The sequence below is a fragment of the Malurus melanocephalus genome, unplaced genomic scaffold (genome assembly GCF_030028575.1).
Source record: "Malurus melanocephalus ecotype Western Australia unplaced genomic scaffold, MMel_1.1 scaffold_70, whole genome shotgun sequence".
Lineage (NCBI taxonomy): Eukaryota > Metazoa > Chordata > Aves > Passeriformes > Maluridae > Malurus > Malurus melanocephalus.
The window spans coordinates 124480-146604 of record NW_026623302.1 but is presented as its reverse complement, the minus strand read 5'-3'; the positions used below and the strand labels follow the sequence as shown (position 1 = coordinate 146604).

Genomic DNA, 22125 nt, shown 5'->3' with positions numbered 1-22125 from the left:
CAGTTTGGTTTTGCATCTGGACAGCTCAAGWACAAGGAGCATTCACTGGAGAATCCTGTACCAGCAGGGTCCTGCACAGTGACTCATGGCAGTGGGGCAGTGGGGATCTTGAGTGTGAGTTCCCAGGCTCCAAGAGAAACTCAGAGGCAGAGAGACTGGCAGAAGACAGCTGCTATCCATCCTGTCCCTCCACACTCACATTCATCCCTGGTTACCAGCGGTCACACTATCCCTGGAGCGGGTTAGCTGGTCCCAAATCTTTTCTTCCCTGTTTTATGGGCAGCATCCAACATCCACAAAAATGCTGGCTCTGAAACTGTGTGATTGCATGAAGCTGCATCCCCTGCAAACAGAATACCCACATCTTTTCTCTCGCTGCTGTCAGGAGAGCTCCTRCATTTTCCACCACTTCCCTGTGAATCCCACTGCCCATGAACATCTCAGTTATCTAATGAGCCCTGTTTGCTGTGCAATAACCACATGCCAAAATYTTCTGCCCTCCTGAGGATCGCAAACCCAAATACTTGGTTTGTTTGTTTGATTACAGGAATGTAACATGAGGGCAATTTATTTTTTCYTTGCCTGACTGGCTGACTTGCTGTATGTGGCTTATGGACCCACCATGTATGCTCCTGGTGACCTGTGTTAAATAAACAACAGGCTCAGTGGGAAAGAAAGGGCACTGAGGGGGATCCAGCTTACACAAGAGCCTGAAGAAGCGTATACAGTACAACAAACACGAGGTTTGCTTTATATGGTGATATATAAATATCTTCTATAAATGCATTCAGAGATGTATGGYAAATATCAAGAAGTAAGAAATATTTGTTAGCCTTATCAGCACAAGATCAGATGGATACAAATCAAGTGAGAACTTAGACTGTAAACAAGTTCCAAATCATCTGTGAGAAAACAAAACATCTGGATACGCCATAGAGATGGAAAAGGTCTCCTGGGTTACAGGCTCCACTCRGTCTTAAACCTGATTAGTTTGTCAGTTGTTCCTTTCTTTTAAAATAAGTTTCCTCTCTTCTCTCATCCACATCTATATTGAACACCTGAGGGAATAAGGCTCCCTCTCCTCATCACTGCCTGGACTAAGTAGACAACCAGGGCTGCAGCCCAGCATTCCATCCTACCCCAACACAACTTGAGCTCCTCTGCAAGCCTCTCCTCAGCCTTCTGCTGGCATCTGCTCCCCCAGGTTTCACTCAGGGTTTTGTTTTGCAAAAGCACAGCTGCCCTAGCAGGTGAAGGAGGGGAGCCTGGACGGGGTGTCAAGCATTTGTCTAAGCTGGCCAGTTCCCAGTGTAAATAAATCTGAATTCCCWGGGTCTGGAGAGAAGGCTGACCTGGCAGTGCCACCGGTGTGTGGCTGGCAGTCCCCAGGGATTGTTTGCCTCGTTCCCCCTGAGCTGGGGCACGTGGATCCCTCAGGCAGGGGAGGAGCACAGGCACCACAGCTCTTGGCTCATCTGCGAGAGGGAAGGAGTCTGGTCCCTCAGCACCATGGTAGAAATGTCTAATTAGATACAACAGAGGGATAGATATGCACACTCAGGGACCTTTCTACACAAGCATAATTTAAGGAAAGCCAAATATTTATTTTAAATGGCTGTGCCATATGCTGACGAAATGCTAATCTGCACAGCAAAAAACACACTGTAAATAAACTCCCCAGAAGCACCTCACATTCACTGAGCTTCATCCTTCTGAGCAAACTAACTAGTAGAAAATAAAACCAACAGCATCCATTACAGACTTCCTTCCATAAGAAATTCAGGCAAGTTTAGGATGACATGGGCCAATGCTTTTTGAACTATCATATGTAGCCCACAGGAGCACTTATTAAGGGTCTGCAGAAGGTATTTTAGAAAAAGAAACTTGCTCTATGTAATTCACAAYACAGGGATCTTCAGCCTCAGTACAAATGCTATGGGGCTGCAAACCAAAAGCAACTGAAAAATACTACTGTSTGTTTTAGGATTGGGAACTGGGAGCCAGAGGGACAGTTTGGCTCCTCCACTGATTCCAGGACCTTCCACCTCCATCCCCATCCTTCTACCATCTCAACTTCCCATGAGCATCTGGAACATCCCTTCTTGCACACCCAAATGGTACTAAGGACAACAACTACAGGAAGACACCACTATTAACATTTCCTTATTCTTCTAGCCCTCCAAACACAACTCCAGTCCCACCACACGCCAAAGTTTGAAGACATTTCAGAAYGAGCAGCAAGCTTTTAGGAAGTCAAATTTGATTATCTAGAASGCAGCTTTTGCAGCAGCAGTAACAAACTGGCCCCTGGACACTGTCATGTTTTAAAGCAGCAAGGCTGGGTGGTRAGACCTGCTGGTAGTGCCTGCAATTCTGCAATTGGCTTCCTTTCARCCACTTCCACCCTCTTACATCCATTCTCCTCACTGGTGAAGATGTAAAGACCCACATTTTTACCAATATGCATATTGTGGTGTTGTCAGCATCTCCTTGAGGCTATTCACTTTTTCTTTTTGGTTGTGTCTATAAACGCTGTGCAGAGTTGCTATGGTTTCTGTTCCCTCCAGCCCAATTGGCATTTGGAGCAGCTCCTCTCACCTTCACCATTTGGGTGACCTTTCCTTCACAAGGAACATCTCATGCCATCAGCCCGTTCAGTCAGATGTCGCACAACACGCTGTGCCAGAACAGCAACCACTAAGCAGAAGAGGGCTCTGTGGAACTGAATCATCTGCAAAGGCTGTCTGAGAGATGGGTAAACAATGGTAATTATTTCAAAACAAATTGGAAACAGAAAGCACAGTCCAGCAGTGCAACTGCTAGACAAAAACGAAAGCCACAAAAGTAAGAAATTGCAACTCTCAGTGTCTTGAGTACTCTTGTATCTTCCTCTAGGCAAATATTTTTCTACCTTTCTTGCTCTCCAGGGTCAAGTTCAAAAAACTCTTAATTTCAAGACATTTTCTTTCACCTCAGTTAAACAACATATGCTGTATGTAAGGGGCTGCTTACAAATGAGAGCAATACAGTTGCAAACTGGCAGTAAAAATTTCTCTCTTTGCCAAACAAATATTCTAAATATTATATTTGAGTTTGCACAAAGCTAGAGTGCTTTCTGTGCAGCCAGCCAGGCAGGATGCATGATGAGCTTCTCCAAAAGTAAGCATGCTGGGAATGGGCTCAGCAGCTTCATGTAACATCCAGACCACGGGACCTCCAAAATCCTGACTCAGACACTGAACAAATGCCCCATGGTTTCCCCCTAACTCTGAGAAAAATGTTCCTATTGCAACAAAGAAATCACAAATACACAAAAGGCAGAAAACAGAGCTTGGACACAATACAACCTTAACTCTGCCTGTGCAGTAGGAATGGGAACAACCYCACACTTTGTCACTTCATAACAAAGCCAGAACTTGTCTTGTGGCACYTCCTCGACTGCTGAGGTAAGTTTTCTTGCATAGGGCAACCAGGCTAGCCAAAACATTTCATCCCATCTGCTTTTAATCCTAGTTGGGATCYTTTTAGAAGAGGAAAACTGCCTGAATGTTTCCAAGACACCTATGTGCAGACATGTGCAGAAGMATGACACTCCAGCTGATCAAAAGACAGTTCTGTATTGCACAAAAGAAACTCCTCTGCTAGAGGTACTGAACCACCCTGTATGCAGTAAGTGGGTCACAAGTACTGGTCACAACCAGCACACAAACCAGGCAGGCTCAGAAGGCAGAGAGGGCCAAACGTCCCTGTGCAGTGGGATGCAGAAACACCACCTGCTGCTGCAGCTGTTGGCTATGGCTCGTGTGGCATCTGGGCTGTGAACACAAGTCACTGAGGCACCCACAGAAATGGCCAAACTTTTGCACAGCGCTCCAGTGAAACCTTTTAACGTTAGCAGRGAAATACCATGTGAGACATTCTCTGAGCTGTACCATCTCCCTGCCTTTGCTATCACCAGCTGTGTGCTTTATTCCATCAGAGCACTGGGATTATTCCTGTCTATCTTAGCTCCACTCTGCATCATAGTGCTGCTTGGTGGGCAGCTTGCACAGGGGGGCTTGGCTGCGGCCGTGACGCTGACACACACTTCACCTCAGGGCATAACTCTGGCACTCCCAGGCTCCCTGCCTGCTCCCTGGCAACACAGTGTCACCTGCATGTTCATCATGTACTTATCTTTCACTACAGCTCTGAAAATAATATCTSAATTCACAATCTGATTCAGGGTGGCTTCCAATAACAGACCAAAAAAAAGTCACTATTTGTTCTTCTGTTTCCACCTCCTCTTGCCTGGATTGTACCATGAAGTCTTTGCCCATTTGATGGAGGACTTCTTTAGAACTCACAAGCTCTTTCATGATCATCTTTCCCATGATCAGAACAAAGTCAGTGCACCTGATCAAAGTCAGTGCAYCTTTGCTATTTCAGTCTCTTTTAAACCAGGTGAGCTGAACTTTCTATGCAAAGATTTGACCTCTCCTGAAATCCCCTGATCAGCATTTCCCTTGCTTGCTCTTTCATGTTTGAGGCATTATGAAACACTGGAAACTCCTTTCTTTCATAAGGAAGTTAGTAAGAAAATTCAAATAATCAACTCAGTCCCAGGAAATGTGGGGTCTCTTCCCAAGTTTGAATCTCCTTCCTAATGGAAGTTTTGGTCTTGAAAGTCTCCTGGTTAGCAGGCAGCTGATGATACAGCTTCTCTGGAGCCTGATTATTCTTCCAGCCCAGAGGCAAGTGATAAAAAAGGCAGCCCCGCTCTGTGAAGTCTGAATCAGGTGCTAACACTGAACATCTGCTAACACTGAACATCTGCTCGGAGCTCCACTCTCCTCTTCCCCACCCTCCTTTCATGTGCTGGGCATTGGAGTGTTCTCCATTTTATAGCTTGTGGCAACAAAAGGCCAATTTACGGAGAAAGCATTGCTGACAGCTTTATCAAAAAAAACCCAGACTCTGCTTTAACTGCTCTCCATCGAGGACTTTGGTGAGTCCAAAAGCACCATGTCATGCTGAAGAGATCTGCATTGTATGGCAGCCACTGGAAGCAGTTAACAGCAAAGCACTCACAGCCCCACTCAAGCAAGACGGACAGACTCTACATGCACATTTATTACTTCATACAACCAGACCGGGAATTGTACAAAAATTAACAGTGCCACCCAAGAGGACCTTCACAGATGTTTAGAAAACATGTAAACATGGCTTTAAAACATGTTTTTTTATGTAATCTAGGTACAACTACTGAAGCACCACCTATAGTGTGCGTGTATCCCCACACGTGCAGATCTCTGTACACAAACAGGAGCAGACTGAACATGTTGCCGCAGTATCTGTGACATGCTTGTACATTGCTCTCCAAGGAATCCAGTATTCTTACACAAGGGTTCCCACCAGTGGGATGTGAACTGGTCTTACTTTGAGCCGTCAGCTCATCCTTTGAGCCTTGGGCTTCTGCCACTGTTGACTGCTCTTCCCTCCTCGGTTGCTCCTTGCTACATCCAATGCTGGCTGCCCTGGAGTTAATAACTCAGTCTCCAAGCCCACTAGCCTGATATAGTAAGGGGCCCAAGTCATGGCACTAATCCTGGGGCACAGCCATCATAAACATTTACTGCCTGAAAACCACCACTTTTCTGTTCTGCAGCTGTAAAAGATGAATGGACCTGTACAGTAAAAACATTTCTGGGGCAGAAACAGTGAACTCTAGAGAAAAAGACTGTAGCACCTGAATAATTCCTAATAAAGGGAATGCCCAGTACAGTGAGTTTTGCTTAACAGCCAAGACAAAAGTTTAATGTCTTAAGGTAGAAGGTTCATCAAAGAGCTAAGGACTGGCATTTTCACCAAGTGCTGTGCTTTCATCAGTAGGAAGGTCACTGCTGCTTGCAGTGTGAAGCAAACTGGTACTTAGACCCTACTAAGCAGCCACTGCTGAATCCCCGCACCACTCTTGGCCAGCTGAGTAGGATTGTTACTGGCATTCATGTCTATTCCCTTCTACTTCTCAGTTGTGTAGGCTCAGCTCCTCGGGCAGCAATGGCCTCTTTTAGTGAGAGACCCTGAAGTGTTAATCTGACACAGACCACAAAAGATTAGTGTAGCTTTACTAATTTCTACCGCTGTAAAACAAATAAACACACAGCTGTGGCCTACAGCTTCAATRAGGAACAAATAACAGACCACAGCAATGTTTTCAAAGCTTTTTCTCTACAAAGGTCCAGTTATTTCCTGGGAGGAGTAATAGAATCATTAAGGTTGGAAARGACCTCTAAGATCATCACATCAGACCATTAACCCAGCACTGACATGTTCACTGTTAAGCCACATCCCCAACTGCCACATCTACACATTTTTTACTATCAAGGAAGGCAATTCTACCACCATTTTGCCCTGGGCAAAATAAATATGTGATTTAAGTTTTTTGCCTTAGTGGTTAACATGTCATGGCCCAAGAGACCATTGTCCTCAACTACTGAGGACACTTGGAAGGCTCTTGGAACCTTCCGAGAACTAATAAAAAAGGAGCAAATATGGATATATTCCCATTCAAGAGGAGGTGCTGTGTGTTTCTTACTCCAGTTCTATCACATCTGTCTATGCCACTAGGAGTTTCAGCAGAGAGCTGAAAGGTTGAATACCTCCCAAGCTGCACGGCCATTCACATCCACCAAGGTACTTAAGGCCTGGCTCACAAAACCACCAAAAACTTGAAAGCGTGCATATTGCTCTGTAAATCTGGTCACTTGACCACTCCTTCACATTCCTACCACAGGAAATCTTCACATGTCAGACTCGCAGCCTGGGTCTGTGAAAAGCTCACAGAGTCAGTGTGACAGGTATACTCTAGAGAGAACTTGTCATGTTAAGAGTTTAGAACTCAACCCTTTTCATCACTGCACTTGTATGAGGGAAGAAACAGTTAAGAATATAAATGAGACCATACAGATTATTTTCTAAATATTACTAAACCARTAATATTCACACACTTTTAAGGAATCTTCATTAAAAAAAAATTAAGCATGAAGAGTTGTACAACATAAACAGGTACATATTCCCATTGCCTAGTAATGCTAGGAAAAAGTTCATATCTAATAAGAAGTTGAAGTTCACAGCCACTTTAAGGACAGTCTTGTGTTTTAAATACAGCCTTGATATTAGTGTCTTTACTGTATTAAACTCTTAGTACTAAAATAATAATAATAGTAATTACAATCACATTTAGATAGCACAGGTAAAGCACAGGATGATATATAAGCATAAAAGTGCAAGTTATAACCTAAGTCAAAGTGCCTACTGGTCAAACAGGTTCAAACTATGTTCAGAGAACAAGCACAAACCGGACTGAGAACAATCCATGCCTTTTTCTTTCCCTCTCATTTCTATCAGAAGTCATTGCAGGTAACACTGATAACGGTTGGAAGCGACATCAATTCCAAATGGGTGTACATGAGAGGAGAGTTAGGCCCATGTCTTGGTGGAAAACTGATCCTCATTTCCTCTGTGTAATGCCAATTAATCCACAGGCTTTGCTCTGAATATCCAAGAGGAAGAATAGTAACTTGGATGCCGCATTCAAGGGAGGCAGAAGCAGCACTTAAGAGCAGGGGATACAGTGAGCCCTTGTCTGTTCCTCTGGAATCACATGCCCCAGCTGATTTAGGGACTCCAGCCATGAAAAATGACTAGGAGGAAGTTAAGTAACACTGCTCTTCATTTGAAAAATAAAAATCAGAAATATGATTTTTCCCTTCCTGATTGTCTTATTTTTCTATTTCAGAAATAAAATACCTTTTAAAATATCAGCTCATTATTGTATCCATTCCCTTTAAAGGCAAATAGCTTAAAAGATCCTGTTGCCAGAAAGGGGTGGGATGAGGGCAGAGGCAGACCTTTTATTAAACCTTTAAAAAGATTTCTAATTCATTTTTCAAGTGAGAAAAACAAAAACCATAAAACTCCAGCGAAGGAAAGCTGTCACTGAGATTAAGCAGATCCAAATTCTGCCATCCATTTCTCATACTTCTCCAGGTCTGCAGCAGAAACAGATTTGGAGATTTTCTTCAGAGCCAGCTCAAAGTCCCCCTTGGTAACCGGCATCTGAAGTTCCTCTTTAGAAAGTGCACGAATCTCTTCTGGAGTTAAGCCATTAATACGTCGTCTCATTGCCATTAAAGATGCGTCCCTGGAAATACAGGACAATGCATGGGAGCTAATTGCTAGCAGAATGTGCTGTAAGCCTATGAATTTTGATTGTATTCTCTTCCTAGAAACCACTGGCAGGAACACTTAAGAGAGCATTTATTTACCATAGAAGATGAAGTTCACATCTTTCATACCTTCCATGTTCCCAGATGACTACATTAATTCAACATAAAGAATGCATTGGCACCAAAACCCATTTAGGCATATGGTAAATGTGCAGAGATAATTAAAACTATAAAACTGAAAACCTTTTACAATGATTCATAGAGATGAAATTTTACAACTTGAGAAAAAAAAAGGGCATGGTGGGAGATGAACTGCACTCAAAGACTTTTTTTTTTTTGAAGTAGTCTGGATTTTTACACTCCATTCCTTTTAGACTTTCTCCCTGAAGTGTAGCCCCAAAGGAAAGTCAGCAAGTGTTCAGAGAGCAGCCCAGCTCAGCTGCCTCCTTGCCCCAGCACCCAGATCTGTGAAGGGCAGAGCAGGGGGCACCAGACACAGCATCACATGGCCCTGCAGCTTTGAGGCCATTAGTGCCTGTGGCTCCTCATGCTCTGCCAGCTCCATGACTTCTCCCCAGCTCAGATCCTGAGAGTGTGGCCCACTGCCTTGAAGACACTGCTCATTTTCTCACACCATGGCCCACAGGCAATCTGAAATTACATTTTCTCTCTCCCCAGGTTTTTCCCAGCAAGAGATAACACAAGCCTTAGGGAGAACAGGTAATTTCACTACCATGTGACACACACCAAGATTTCAAATCCATGGAGTGATTTTACATTTTCASAAAAGTGGCAGGGAGAGGAAAAAAAATTCTCAAGCCATGCTCATACAGGATTAGTTTCTCTTGACTGAATTCCTAAGAAACATAAACTTCCTTCAGATAAGTTTTTTCAAATACCTATCCTTCCCCTGAAAAGCTTCATTTGTCAAAAAAGAAACAAATTGTGGGAACAGGATGGAAATAAATTAAATACTAATATTATAGACTCTCTCTATATCCCTTGCACCTAGAAGATTCAGGTAGATACCAAGACTGTGCGGTCCCAACATCCACCATATAGAAGCCCCAAAGAAGTATTCTGTGAAAGGAATTTTTGTATTATGGAATTCTAGCTCTTAAACTGATGAGATTTAAAAAATAAATCTGCTTTGCACTGCATTAACAAATGCAGACAACTCCAGTAAATGCAGCCAATTGTAACATGAGATTTGCTCAGATAATTTTTTTCACTTCAGATCCAAGAAAACCACATCTCACAGAAAGACTCCATGGTCTTTAGACCACTCCACATGACAGAAACACGTTATTCCAGTAAATAGATTTGGGCCTCAAACACTGCCATGTTAGCACAGCTGTAGTGGGTATTGCCTTYTATTACATAATGCAAAGGATGATTTTCCATGCAGTTCTATTAGTAAATTAAGGGGCAAAAGATACCTGCAAACATTAGTGATATCAGCACCAGAATAGCCTTCAATCTTCTCAGCAATTTCTTCAAGGCTGATATCGGGATCTAGTTCTACTTCCCGAAGATTAATCTTTAGTAGCTCTGCTCTGCCTTTTGCTAAAACATAAAAAATACTCATTTGAAGACTTGTAAGAGTTACATTTAAAAAAGATACAAACATAACTTAGATATTTTCAGTTAAAAGTATGAACAAAAGAGTTCAATATAAGAAAAGAGAGAATAAAGCATAGTGAAGTGTGCAATCAAATACAGTAAAGTATTTGTTTAAATGCAGTGTATTAAAATAGCACAATCGCAAGACATTTGACAAAGTGGAATGTCATTAAAAACGTCGTTATGTCTCAGGTGATAAAGCATTTGGTCACACATTACGCAAGGGCACAAAAGAACAATCCTACAAATGTTTGTTTTGTCTCAAATCCCTTTGGATCCACTCACTGTTCAAGGGTTTGACTGCATATTATTCATACAGTTTCATTAGAACTGCAATAAGGAGTCTACTAAAAGAGCTTCAGACAGCACAAAYCCCTTAACAACAGGCTGAACTTCAGGCATATGTTTAACTAGTTCACTCAGCTGGGACCCAAGAAATCTGCTGAAGCCTGATAGAAAACAGAGACATTAATACAATAAACATACATTAATATATTTACAATACAAATATCCCAATATCCCACTTTCCTACACAGATGCAGTATGCATAAAGTGATAACCAGCTGTGTAAATGAGCACTTAGGAAGTCAATTAACCATTTCTCTTGCRGAGGATATGTGCACATTTGGATACATATGTTAAGCAGCCTAAGCTTATAAAAGGGGATTCACAGTTGACAGCTTAGGCTTCTGYGTTACTCTGCACAATGGCGGTAAAGAAGAGGACGACTGGTTTCCTRGCTTTCACTGTACAGAAAAAATATATACCAGCTCAGCATCTTTATTGCTAAGTGATCAATTTTTATGACCTATAGAAAAAGGCAACCAGAACAGAAGAAGTAGCAGTGGGAAAGGCTAAAAGTCTTAAAGAAATGTGCAACAAAACACATTATGCTTCATTTATTGATGGCCCTAATTATCATTTTTTTAACTTTTGGGGAAGGGGAAATACAAATGAAAACAAAAATCTCGTCTAAAGCTGCTGGTTTCGTGTGCTTTGCAGAACTGCCAAGAGCACAGAGTTATCCATCACATACAACTGGCACTAGCTATAAAACAGAGATTTATTATTTAAAGCACAACGTACACACAGCATACCTGCAGAGTGTCTTGCATCAGAGAACTTTCTTCTAGTTGTTGCTGTGGGGCTAAGCAAGTCTGTGCAGCATTTTAAAAATTAAACACTACAGAATTTATGTTTGCATCAAATTCCATAATATACAGGTTATGCTATCATATGATACATTATCATAGCAGTTTTTCAGTTAAGATGCTTGACCACATCAAATCACACAGCACAGTTACAAATGCATCACTCAGACTTGCCCAGAACAGCACGACATTCTTACTTGCAAAATAGATACAACAGAACCTAAGATTGGAAATAAACCAGATCACATCTCCTATGTCATCCAGGGAGTAATATACTGTGTTAAAAAACAATCTAGTTTAATTAGAAACAAGAGGAAGAGCTGATAGGATTTTAAACTAATTGGTCATAAAGACAGGCATCCTATTAGGAGCTGTAACTGCCTGTAAGCTGTAAGGACAAGCTGTAGAACTATTAAGTGTCCTTAGACCTGCTAAACTCAATCACAACTGCTGTCACCACGGACACGCATCTTGTTATCTGGAGTGCTCATGCAGGGAGATGAGGCATCCGCTGCAGCAAGAAGAAACGAAGCTATGCAAACTTAAAGTGATAGGAATCTCAAAATTAATAGGACAGGTGAATGACAGCTAGGAAAGACAATACAAGCTGAGCTGTCTCAGGGCAGGAAAGCAATCAGCCTGCTGCATTCTGAGTGACTCAAAGCACGGTTAATAAAGGCAAGTAAGCAGTAATTTGCAATGAACTAAGCCTGTAAGTGAAAATTCATGGATCCACTTCTTTGCATTTGTTTGCAAGGGCATGGAGTGTATTTGCAATATTTGTGAACATGTCCAAAGGCTGCTTTTGATGATCACAGACTGTTAAACATTTAAAATAATTCCAGGCTCATTAAAACTAACTCTCTTTCAAAATATAAGAACCCATCAATGGCTTGCAATGAAATGCCAAGCTCTTTGTTTTTAAGCCCCCAAGCAAGCAGTATTTCTCTTTCTCTCACTCTCTTTAAAAATAAAGCGACCCAGACAAATTATTAACCCCTGAATTTCTCTGCTCATCACAAAACCATCAAGATTTCTCACAAACACAACAGTCCTACAGTAATCCTACAAACTCGCCTTTGAAAGGAAAGTAAAGTAAGGAAAGTAAAACCGTCTTATCAAACATACCCGTGGGCAAAGGTATATAAATCCTCTTCTCCAGTCTCCGTCGAAGAGCTTCATCGATATCCCAGGGAAAATTTGTAGCAGATAATACCATAACCATCTTGGAAGGGTCATCGTTTTCCAGAGCACCACCCACCCCTGCAAGCACAACAGTTCAGAGCAATTTCACTCCACAGCTCTTAATTGATTGAAATGCTTGCTGAGAAACACTGCACAAACACAGCTTGGACAAAGCTAAGCAACAGCTTTCTATAGTCCTGTGTCCCTTTCCAAACCTCCCATAGCTTAGGTGTCACAAGACCATAATTATCACAGAGAGAGGGACAGTTTGTTTTTTTGCTGAGTCAGAGAAGGGATTTTTTTGACAGTGCTAATTACACAGCCATATGTCAGTAGCCATACTCATCCCATGGCCATGCTATCTCTGTTGAGTCTGGTCATAGAAGAAACAGGAATCATTCAGCTTACCAAGTGTGGACTGCAAAGAAATTAACATTTTGGATCAAAAGGTTTCCTATCCTGAGCTTACTACAATGAACCTGCAAATTTGAGAACATTTTAAATAGTTTAAATACAGTAGTTTATACATCAGTTTATAATAGCTGCAATATAAAGGTGGTGATCAAACCTCTACACCATACAGTATTCCTCAGATGGTCATGCTTGTTGTGTGCACCTGCACAAAACAGGTACTAAACCTCACTGAAAAGGGTAATATTAGCTGCCACCATAAAATACAGCAAAAGCAGATTTCACAGTGGGATTCCACTGGAGATTCTAGCAAAGGCCAGATTTTTGTTTAAATTGAATACAAATTAAACACCTGCATTAAACTTCACAAATCTCCATCATCTGCTTCTCCTAGTCTGTACCTCTTTAACATGAGTTTTTAAGTCACCCTAAAAACAGCCATTTTAAAACAATTAGGCAGAACATCCTTTTCAGTTATCTGTCATTGAACACTCCAAAAATACACCAGTCTCAAATTCTGCTTAATTTTTCCCCTATCCATAATGACAGGTTTCCCAGATGCTCAAGTTCTAACATTCCTACCTGTTAAGAAACAGCATCCCAACCCCAAACCCAGATCTAAGGCCTCGTTACCATCCATTTGCACAAGCAGCTCTGACTTGACTCTGCGACTGGCCTCGTGTTCGTCAGATGTGCCTCTGCGGCTGCAGATGGAATCTATCTCGTCAATGAAGATTGTCGTTGGCGCATAAAACCGTGCCTTTAATCAAATGAAAACATCACTATTAAGGCTGCTCAGCAAGCACAGGCCCTTATCAGACCACAACCCAGCACTGCTAGTCATACTACATAGGTATCTTCCATGCTTGCCACAAGGGAAGAACTCAACATCTTCATTTATGAGCTGTTATATGCTGAAGTTTRTACACTTTAAATTGTACTCCTTGGGTCAGTATTGGTTGGCTTTCCCCAGCAACAGTGTTGCAAAGGGGAAAAGAACACTACCACAACAGGATAGTGTTCATGACACAATACAGGCAGTTTTCATGTCCAGGCTGTGTGCTGGTGAGGGTTGACCATAAGGGACACAAGGGAGCTCAGCTGATTTCAAGAGAGACTGGTTTTAGCTGTGAGTAGTTTAGGAGGGCAGTGAGGGTCCCAGAGATACAGTCCACATGGGTATGTCCTTCACATACCCTGTATGACTGCATCCACAGTTTCATTGAGAGGCTTGTGACCATCATTCAGAACAGAAACAGAACTAAAACATGTACTGCTTCTAGAGTAACTGTTCCAAAGCCCTTCCAATTTCAAATCTACTTCATATGGGATTGTTATACCATAGCCAAACAAGTACTGAATTTCTGTGGAGGTTGCAGCTCTCTATTTAGTCTGGAAAATGCTATCCTAAACATGGGTGACAAACCATTTCCTTCTTAATCCTCAGTAACACACCACATGTGGAAACACAGAGATTATGTTTTTCTAATTGGTTGAGGGAGTGTCAGTTCAATGAACTCTATGCTTCCAACATGCTACTGGAAGGGCAGGAAACCAAGAGTGATGTCCTTTGTCATTTTAATGAACCCCAGATTACATCACTGAGGACATACCATTTCAAACAGGAGGCGCACCAGCTTCTCAGACTCCCCTCTGTATTTTGACGTCAGTGTAGAGGAAGACACATTGAAGAATGTTGTCCCACACTCTGTAGCAACAGCTTTCGCTAGCATTGTCTTGCCAGTGCCAGGAGGACCAACCATCAGCACACCCTGAAAGGTGAGAACAAAGGTARTAAACAACAAATAAAGAAAACCTGGCCATTGGTACTCCACATAACATCTCAATATGAGCCAAGATCTGGATTTAAATTAATAACATAATCCTTGTAATTGGAAAACAGAAGATAAGTATCCTACTTTCAAGGACAGCGTAGAAGTGTTTTGCCACTTCTTCTTACCACTCCACTGGCGTCAGAACCACAAAAGCCAGCAACCGGTGCTGCACCTAATATCTAGGAAATGGACAAGAGATTTATAGACTTGCTCAGAATCAGAGTCTAGACTTGAATTTAGGCCTTTCCCAGCTCACAAGGCGCTGCACAAGGAGATGAAGATAGTAAATTCTTTTTTTCTTGGAACAAAGGCGCTGTCACAAAGAAAGTTTTACAGAAATCAAAATACTTTCACAGTGAGTTGTATTCCCTCAACAGAGCAATTTTCTGCAGAAAAACACTTTCCTAAAACATCCTGAAAATACGTATGAATCCRGTTGATGTTTACATTTGCACAAGAGCATACACTGAATACATCAGTTTGTTATATTGCTTAATAACCYCATCTCAATATTCCTATGAGCACATTACTGCATCTTAGCAATTCCTGGATGAAACACCATCCTCATCATGCCACTGAATGACTGGACTGCACAGCTATTCCCATTTTACAGATATAARCAGCTGTGGCTCATGTGAACTGCTKCTTAGTCCCATGAAAGTCTAATCTGAACTTCAGTGATTATTTAGAAAGCTTTAAACCAGAAACAATTGTTAAGTCCCAGGTTAGTATCCACATCATCAGACTATCTTTCCATCCGCAGTCTCTGAAAGAAAGGGGCACACATGCCTGCAGCTCAGCACATTTACCCATCATTACACAAACAGATTTTGGGCTTTACACACAGTGCTCTCAGAGCCCATGTTAAGATTGTATCACTGAGATGGGTTAATCACTAGCCATCTTTATGGGTAGTCCTTCCAACCCTTTCAGAAGCAGCACTGGAGAAGGACAAAACACTCTTCCATACTCTGCAYAGCAGTAGAATATGGCCCTGTGATTTTAAGTAAATCAGTGAAAATGTAGTGCTCAAGCAGCTTGGGGTGTTTTTCCCCCTCCCAATTGCAAGATCTTATTACATGCTAACAAGTTTCCTAAAATTGTACTGTATTGCAAAGGTAATCAAATCAGTTAGAGTGAGAATTGCACATCATAATGTACATTGCAATTAATAACTTACATAAAAAGCCACAGCAATAACATGTCTGTTAAATGCAAGCCATATAGCAAATTAGATTTCATCTGTTCCTCACAAACATTTACTTCAAAAAAGAATGACATTGAAGAGATCTATAAAAACAAATCAACTGGGAAYGCAATTATTCAAAAATGTACCATTCAAAAGCAATAGCCTCTCTGTACTCCATTTTCCATTAACTCTTAATACCTTTATTGCCATTTAATACTTAGCTAATGCARGCTCAACATACATTCATCAGTAAATTAAGTCAGAAATGTTCACACACCATCTCTACAGCTAACAGTCCAAAGTCACTGCTCAGCTGCCCAAGATTTCCTAAGCTCCAGAGCAGGATGCATAAAAGGTAAATGGACTCTCCTTTCTCCCCGTGAACACTCAGACATTCAGATTTGAGATGCTGCACAGTTATACTGATATTATAACAATATTAGAAACACAACCCTGGAGTGACTGGGTGAAAATTACTCAGCSTGTAATATGCAGGTCAGAGATGACTTACTGTTCTCTCTGAGCTTCAAATGTGTTAATTTAATATTTTAAAATAAGCTTCCCCTCAATTCAAATCACACTTGACACGTGTGTTTGATAAACTGTGTTTAGTGCAAGACCCGGTGATACATGCAACTAATGACATTTTTTGGATATTGGTTCAGTTCTCCATTACTATGGGAAGGTCAAATCCTGGCTTCAGTACGCAGGCTGTCACTTTGCACCTCTTACTAAGTATTATGGGAAGCGTTACCTTGCACATACTGGTGGCATTATACATGTGCATAATACAGGTGCAAAGCAGCCACACCAGGTGTAAAACCAGGGGAAAACCAAACTCTCTGGGGATAGAGACAATAGAAATATCAGTTAAAAAAAAAAAAAAAAGAACTTGAGCTTGCAGCAAAGTGATATGCATGGCTGCAAAAAGAAACACACAGAATCAAGTTGCTCTTAAAAAAAAAAAAAAGAACTTGAGCTTGCAGCAAAGTGATATGCATGGCTGCAAAAAGAAACACACAGAATCAAGTTGCTCTTTCTGCAAACTAGGAGGCTGCTACCTACTATTTAAAATCCTTGACTAACACAAAGACTTCTTTATTCTTCCTCTAAGGCACTGTTAATCCCAAGAATTCCAATAAGAAGCTGAAATGCACTGGGGAGAGTAATTGTTTTGATGAAATCACTGCAGGGTTACTTCTTGTCGTTGTAACAGTCACCAGCAGAGCAGTGGGAAGCACAGTGAGCAACCAGGCTTTCTTGGCACAMAACAGGTCAGAGAAAAAGAAAGAGCAAACCCACAGACACTCAGAAACCCATGGCTGCAGCTACTCAGCACCTGTATTGAATCAGGGAAGACAGCTGGCTCCCTCAGACAAGGCACCATCCTCTGAATACAGGCACAAACTGTGAGGGCTGTCTTGGGAATTGTTCTCAGCGGAGTCTGAACATCCCAAACAAGCTTTGGCTGCCTTTTTCCCTGAATTATTGTCCTGAATTCCTAGGCTCAACAAATGCCTGCTGCTACACTGATTACTGCAAGAAACAGCCTTCCCTTCAATACTTCTCATCCTTACAGCACAGTCAGAGGYCAACAGTAGGGAAAATACATGCTGTTCTGTGTGAAAAATAAATTCATGAGAGTTACAGCTTCACAAGTTACTAGGGAAAAGGCTAACAATGAAGACTCTTCATAACCTTGTCAGAAATCAATTTGTTTTTCAGACTGAAGAGAGGAAATAATCATAGATTTTTTTTCCATGTCAACAACCACCTGGTTTTCAGAGGTGACAGTGCTCAGTAGGAAAAGGTAGACTCATGCAAAGAGGTGGAGATTGTCTTTAAAGGACCAAGTTGTTGCTCTTTTATTCCCTGTCACAACACTTGGGAGAYGAGGCCAGTGGCATTTTTCACATTTCCTGAAGTCTGCTGAGATACCTATCTTAAAGACAGATGGCCAYTACATCCTCTGTGCATGCTAACAGGTGAAAAGAAAAGCAGAGCAGATTCTTTACTCAATTAGAAGTTTTTGGAGACTAGACAGATGGGGCCCCCATAGTCTATAATAAGGGTATGGATGAACTTCCTCTAAACCAAGAAGAGAAGAGAGATYCAGCAGTTCAAAACACAATAAAATCTCACCCTGCACATGTAACCCACGACATCTAGGCTTGTCCCAGATGGTAGCTCAGTTAAGGTTAATCTCAAGGCCACTGGTACTGACCACAAGCACTCTAAATTCCAAAGGCCCTATAGCCTGGGGCTAGGTTTGTGCTCATTGTAAGTTTGGTGTCCCTCCCTACARCTCACTAAAACCTCCATGAACACCTCTCAAGCAGCAATCTTCCAGCTCCTGCTGGGTCTGACCTAAGTATAAACCAGGGAAGCACAAGGACCAACCAGGAAAAGACAGAACAACTGTTTGTAGAGCAAGATCTGATATATGCTGCTGAACCAGAAACAAGAAAATACTCATACACACAGCATTCCCTACACATGCCACTGCCTTCCAGACTCAGAATAACAGGTAACTTGCAATAGTCTCTTTTCCCCAGTAATGCTTCCCAGTRACCAAAAAGGCCTTGTGTCATAACTAGTCATTCCCCAAACAAGCATCAATCCATTGATGCCACATCAGAAGCAAGATAGTTTTATTTGCTGTTTAGAGAAATGCTTGCCAAACTCCTCCCTCCTCTTATTTCTTAGCTCTAAGCAAGGACCAGATTGGGCTCACTTTTGGTCAGTCAGCCTAGTTCAGTCCCATATCCTTSCTGTTGTCCCTCTTGCTTCCTTGTACCATCCAGGCTGCAATTTGTGGACTGAGAGAGAGTTAGCTGAAACATTTAGAACAGAACAGTCCGAGAACTGCTTTCTTCTGGGAAGCGATGATAACTGGCCACCATAATCCTGYGTAGAGCTGTCTATTAAGTATTTCTTCTCCAGTCAATATAATCTGTAGGTTCATATCTACAGAATGGCATATAGATTGTATTATAATATAAACAAGCTACAAGCAAGTAAATAAACAGAAAATACTGTTTACTGTAAGAACCACATAYACTTGCAGCTGTTTCTTTCAGTGCATTTTATATGAATCATTATGAGAGTATTTAATGAACAAATTCATTAAAACAGTCTTTCCCATTTACCTTTTTAGCTTCCTGCTACAGGCATCCCCACATTACRGCAGGAGACACACATAGCTACAGCTTGCCATTACAAAAATGAAAATTATTTAAACGAAATTTATTTACCAAATAAATTCTCACCTTCCAAGGTCTTCTGATCCCTTTGAAAAAATCAGGCATCCACATTGGAAGAACAACAGCTTCTCTTAATAATTTCTTGGCTTCTTCCAAATCCGCTATGTCATCCCTGTGCAAGATGAACAAACTTGTATAAGATTCTCATACAACTATATTTCTTCTATTTTTATACAAGAAAAACAGAAAAGCTTTTCACTTTTAGTACCATTTATTTTAGCATGCAAGCATATGCCTCATAAGAGCACTCCTATCATACTGTGACCTCAAATGGAATCCACTTTCGGAAGGTAAGGAAAAAATTATTTTCAACTCAAGTTACCCAGAGCTGCTGAATTAAAAATTGTTTTGGACAATGTGAACACCAAAGCAGTGTATTTAAAAATCTCTGGAGTGTATGTTCATTTCAGCAGWTCCTGTAATGGATGCGCTGCACATAATATCAGTTAGCAACAAAAGCTTAACTTTAATCAAATTACTAAACTGTAAAAGCAAAAGATCTTGGTTTTGCCTATCTGTAGAAGATTATRTTGTTTCCCTGTTTTAARAGTTTGAAGACRGGTAATTTSTCTCCTTTTCTACACTAGCAAAAASGCTTGAATTGAGAAAATYCTCATACCAATGAATGCTCGGATTCCTTGATACAATGTCTCTTTCAAGAGCTTCGATCAGGTCTTTGTCGTAACCTGCTCCATCAAATTTTGGAATATCCCCATCACCAAATTCCTGGGACATTTTCTTTCCCTGGAAGTGAAAATAATACAGGCTCATGAGAACATTACACAACTGACATACTTCCTGGCCAGCCAAAGACATGAATTTGGGAACAGGCTCACAAAGGTGGCTGTGTCATGCTTAAAGCTACATCAAGTCCTGGCTGAAGACCGGAGATTCCAAAGCATATCTTGAAGATGCTACACTTGCCACTGTCAGAGGTAAACATCTGACACTACCATCACTGAAAAGGTACTGGGAAGCTATTACACACATCGTCTCTGGAGGAGGAAAACCGAGATTCTCCTCCCTCTCTTCTTTAAAGCGTTCCTGCCCAGCAAGATCTGCGTTCCTCTGCTACAACCTATCTGCGTCTAGCTTCTCACTCGCAGGCCAGCTCCACAAACAATTAAAATGCTTTAAAAAGGTCCTATTTATTTAAGGACTGCACACAAAGTCCTAAAGAAGCTCCAAAGACACCCAGGCTTCTTATACTACAGCCATTTCTGCAGCTAATCAATGCTAATTCAGTGACCAAGCCACATTCTGCCACTGCCCCAAATGGCCCTGAGTTCCTCATTAATACTTCCACAGTGCCATTCAGCTTATGGAGGTGAAATAATATTTTCCCTTTGAAGCATCAGGGCTCACGCTCCTCCTCTCTCAGTTTAGGCGGAAATCGCTTCCCGTCCCAGCGTTCAGGGTGCCTGAAAAGCAGCTGGTTTAACGGAGGGGGCTGAATAGGGAGCTACTTTAGGACTCTTAACTTAGGTTCTAAACACGATCAGCAGCAAGTTAAAGAATCCCAGCTGGCTGGACAAAAGCATCCTAGACGAAGGCGGGCTGAGAGGCAGCTGGAGAAACACAAATAACCTCGCAGTGGAAAAAAMCAAAAAGGTAGCGATTACACCCCTCCTAGTTGCCGTTTGCCCACGACGACTGTGAGGGAGTAGTTTATCTTTCCGCTACTTTTATTTCTTGCTTCTAAGAGAACTCTTGTGTTGTTTAGTACTCCTAGCTCAGCTTTTTGCAATGGAAACGAAGCGAAAAGTTGTGCTTAAGCAAAAAGCTGATGTAAAAAATTTAAGTCTGGTGTAAAAAGAAAACGGAGAAAGATGGCCTGTAGAGTTTTCAAGATTTCAGGAGAGATAAAATGGAATCCAAATGTAACCATTAAAAAAAACCAACCAAACAAAACCAAACAAACAAACAAAAAAAAAAACAGGACAGTGAAATGAAAGGTACTTTACTGTCTGTTACATACTCCTCTTGTTCTGCAATGAACTGGCAGAATTTTTTTTCTGCATATCACAAAACAATCGGCTGATTTTGTTGGGGTTGGGTTTTGTTTTRTTTTTTTCCCGAGTGAAACCGAGCTGAAGCAGCACTTAGGGAGCAGGAGCAGGGAGGGCGCAGGCCCCAGCGGAGCGCCCGCACCCGAGCCAGSCCGGCAGATCGAGCACCGCCCGCTCGCCGGGCCTGTGACGCAGCTCGGCCAAGCGCAGCAAAACAGGAATCCAAGGGGGAAGGAAGGCTCTTGTCGGGGCCGGGAGGGCGCCGAGAGCCCCGGCGCAGCCGCGGGGAGGCAGCACGGCCCCGAGCCCGGCCCCGCCGCCTGCTCCCGGGGACTTGCTGTCCAGGGACCGCTGCTCCTCCTGACCCTGCGGCATGCCTTGCCAGCGGAACGAGGGAGAAGGGCGGCCGGCTGTCAGCATCACCTCGGCTGTCATTGTAATGACACGGAATTTTTCTTTTTTTTTTTTTTTTTTTGCTCCCAGTTTTGTAATTAAACCAAGATTTAAAATAGTTGTAGTTTTCACATGTAGTAAGATTATTAATGCTAGTCCCAAATTGTTCAACATGCAATCCTCAGTCAACAGGTAAGTGAGCATAGACTGGAAATAACAATTTTTACAAAGTGTTACTTGAAACTAGGCAGCAGGAGTAAGCATCATTTTCCCAGTGATCTCTTCTTCTGGTATTACTTTCACAAAACAGCTTTAAATAAAGTTGCTGTGATGGCTTCTCTCTAAGAAGGTATGCCAATGGACAAGGTATACAGGGCTGCAAAAGACTARTCCCACCCCTTGGCAATCCCATCAYGTAATTTCAGGCAACTAATTCCTGTCTTAAACATTTAGAAATCTGTGATTTCCATCAGAACGAGCTATCAGACCTGCACTAACCCACTGGAACAAAAACCTTATTTCCAAAATTGATGTTATKCCTACTCTGGTCCTAAATTTTTGCATTCGTTTTAGCAGTTTGCTCCTCTGTGTGTCCACCACTGTGATGTACTTTTATTCTGCTTTATGCTCTGCCTTTATCAAACCAAGTAAGCCTCCTTTTGGAACACAAGTTGAACATAATTACCCACTCACTTTCGCAACCCTTTTTTCCCTTCTCCCTCCTAATGTTAACATTTCTTTTTTGAGTATGGTTGTACACAAAACACTCCAGCTTTTTTTTTTTTTTTTTTTTTTTTTTTTTTTTTTCCTCTCCCCACCCCCCCCTTTTTTTTTTTTTTTTTTTTTTTTTTTTTAC

General features: G+C 41.8%; 1 protein-coding gene across 6 annotated transcripts in view; it reads right to left on the bottom strand.

The window, feature by feature from the left end:
* Positions 1-5088: 5088 nt before the first annotated feature.
* Positions 5089-22125, bottom strand: part of KATNAL1 (katanin catalytic subunit A1 like 1) — a 41001-nt gene continuing 23964 nt past the window's right edge. For all 6 annotated transcript variants that reach the window (XM_057366665.1, XM_057366667.1, XM_057366669.1 and 3 more), the window contains 7 exons: positions 19487-19611; positions 18874-18979; positions 14194-14352; positions 13214-13340; positions 12113-12247; positions 9650-9776; positions 5089-8185 (listed from right to left, as the gene is read on the bottom strand). In XM_057366665.1, coding sequence (XP_057222648.1) covers positions 7987-8185; positions 9650-9776; positions 12113-12247; positions 13214-13340; positions 14194-14352; positions 18874-18979; positions 19487-19611 — 978 coding nt within the window. In that variant the 3' untranslated portion in view covers positions 5089-7986. The remainder of the gene's footprint in view (positions 8186-9649; positions 9777-12112; positions 12248-13213; positions 13341-14193; positions 14353-18873; positions 18980-19486; positions 19612-22125) is intronic.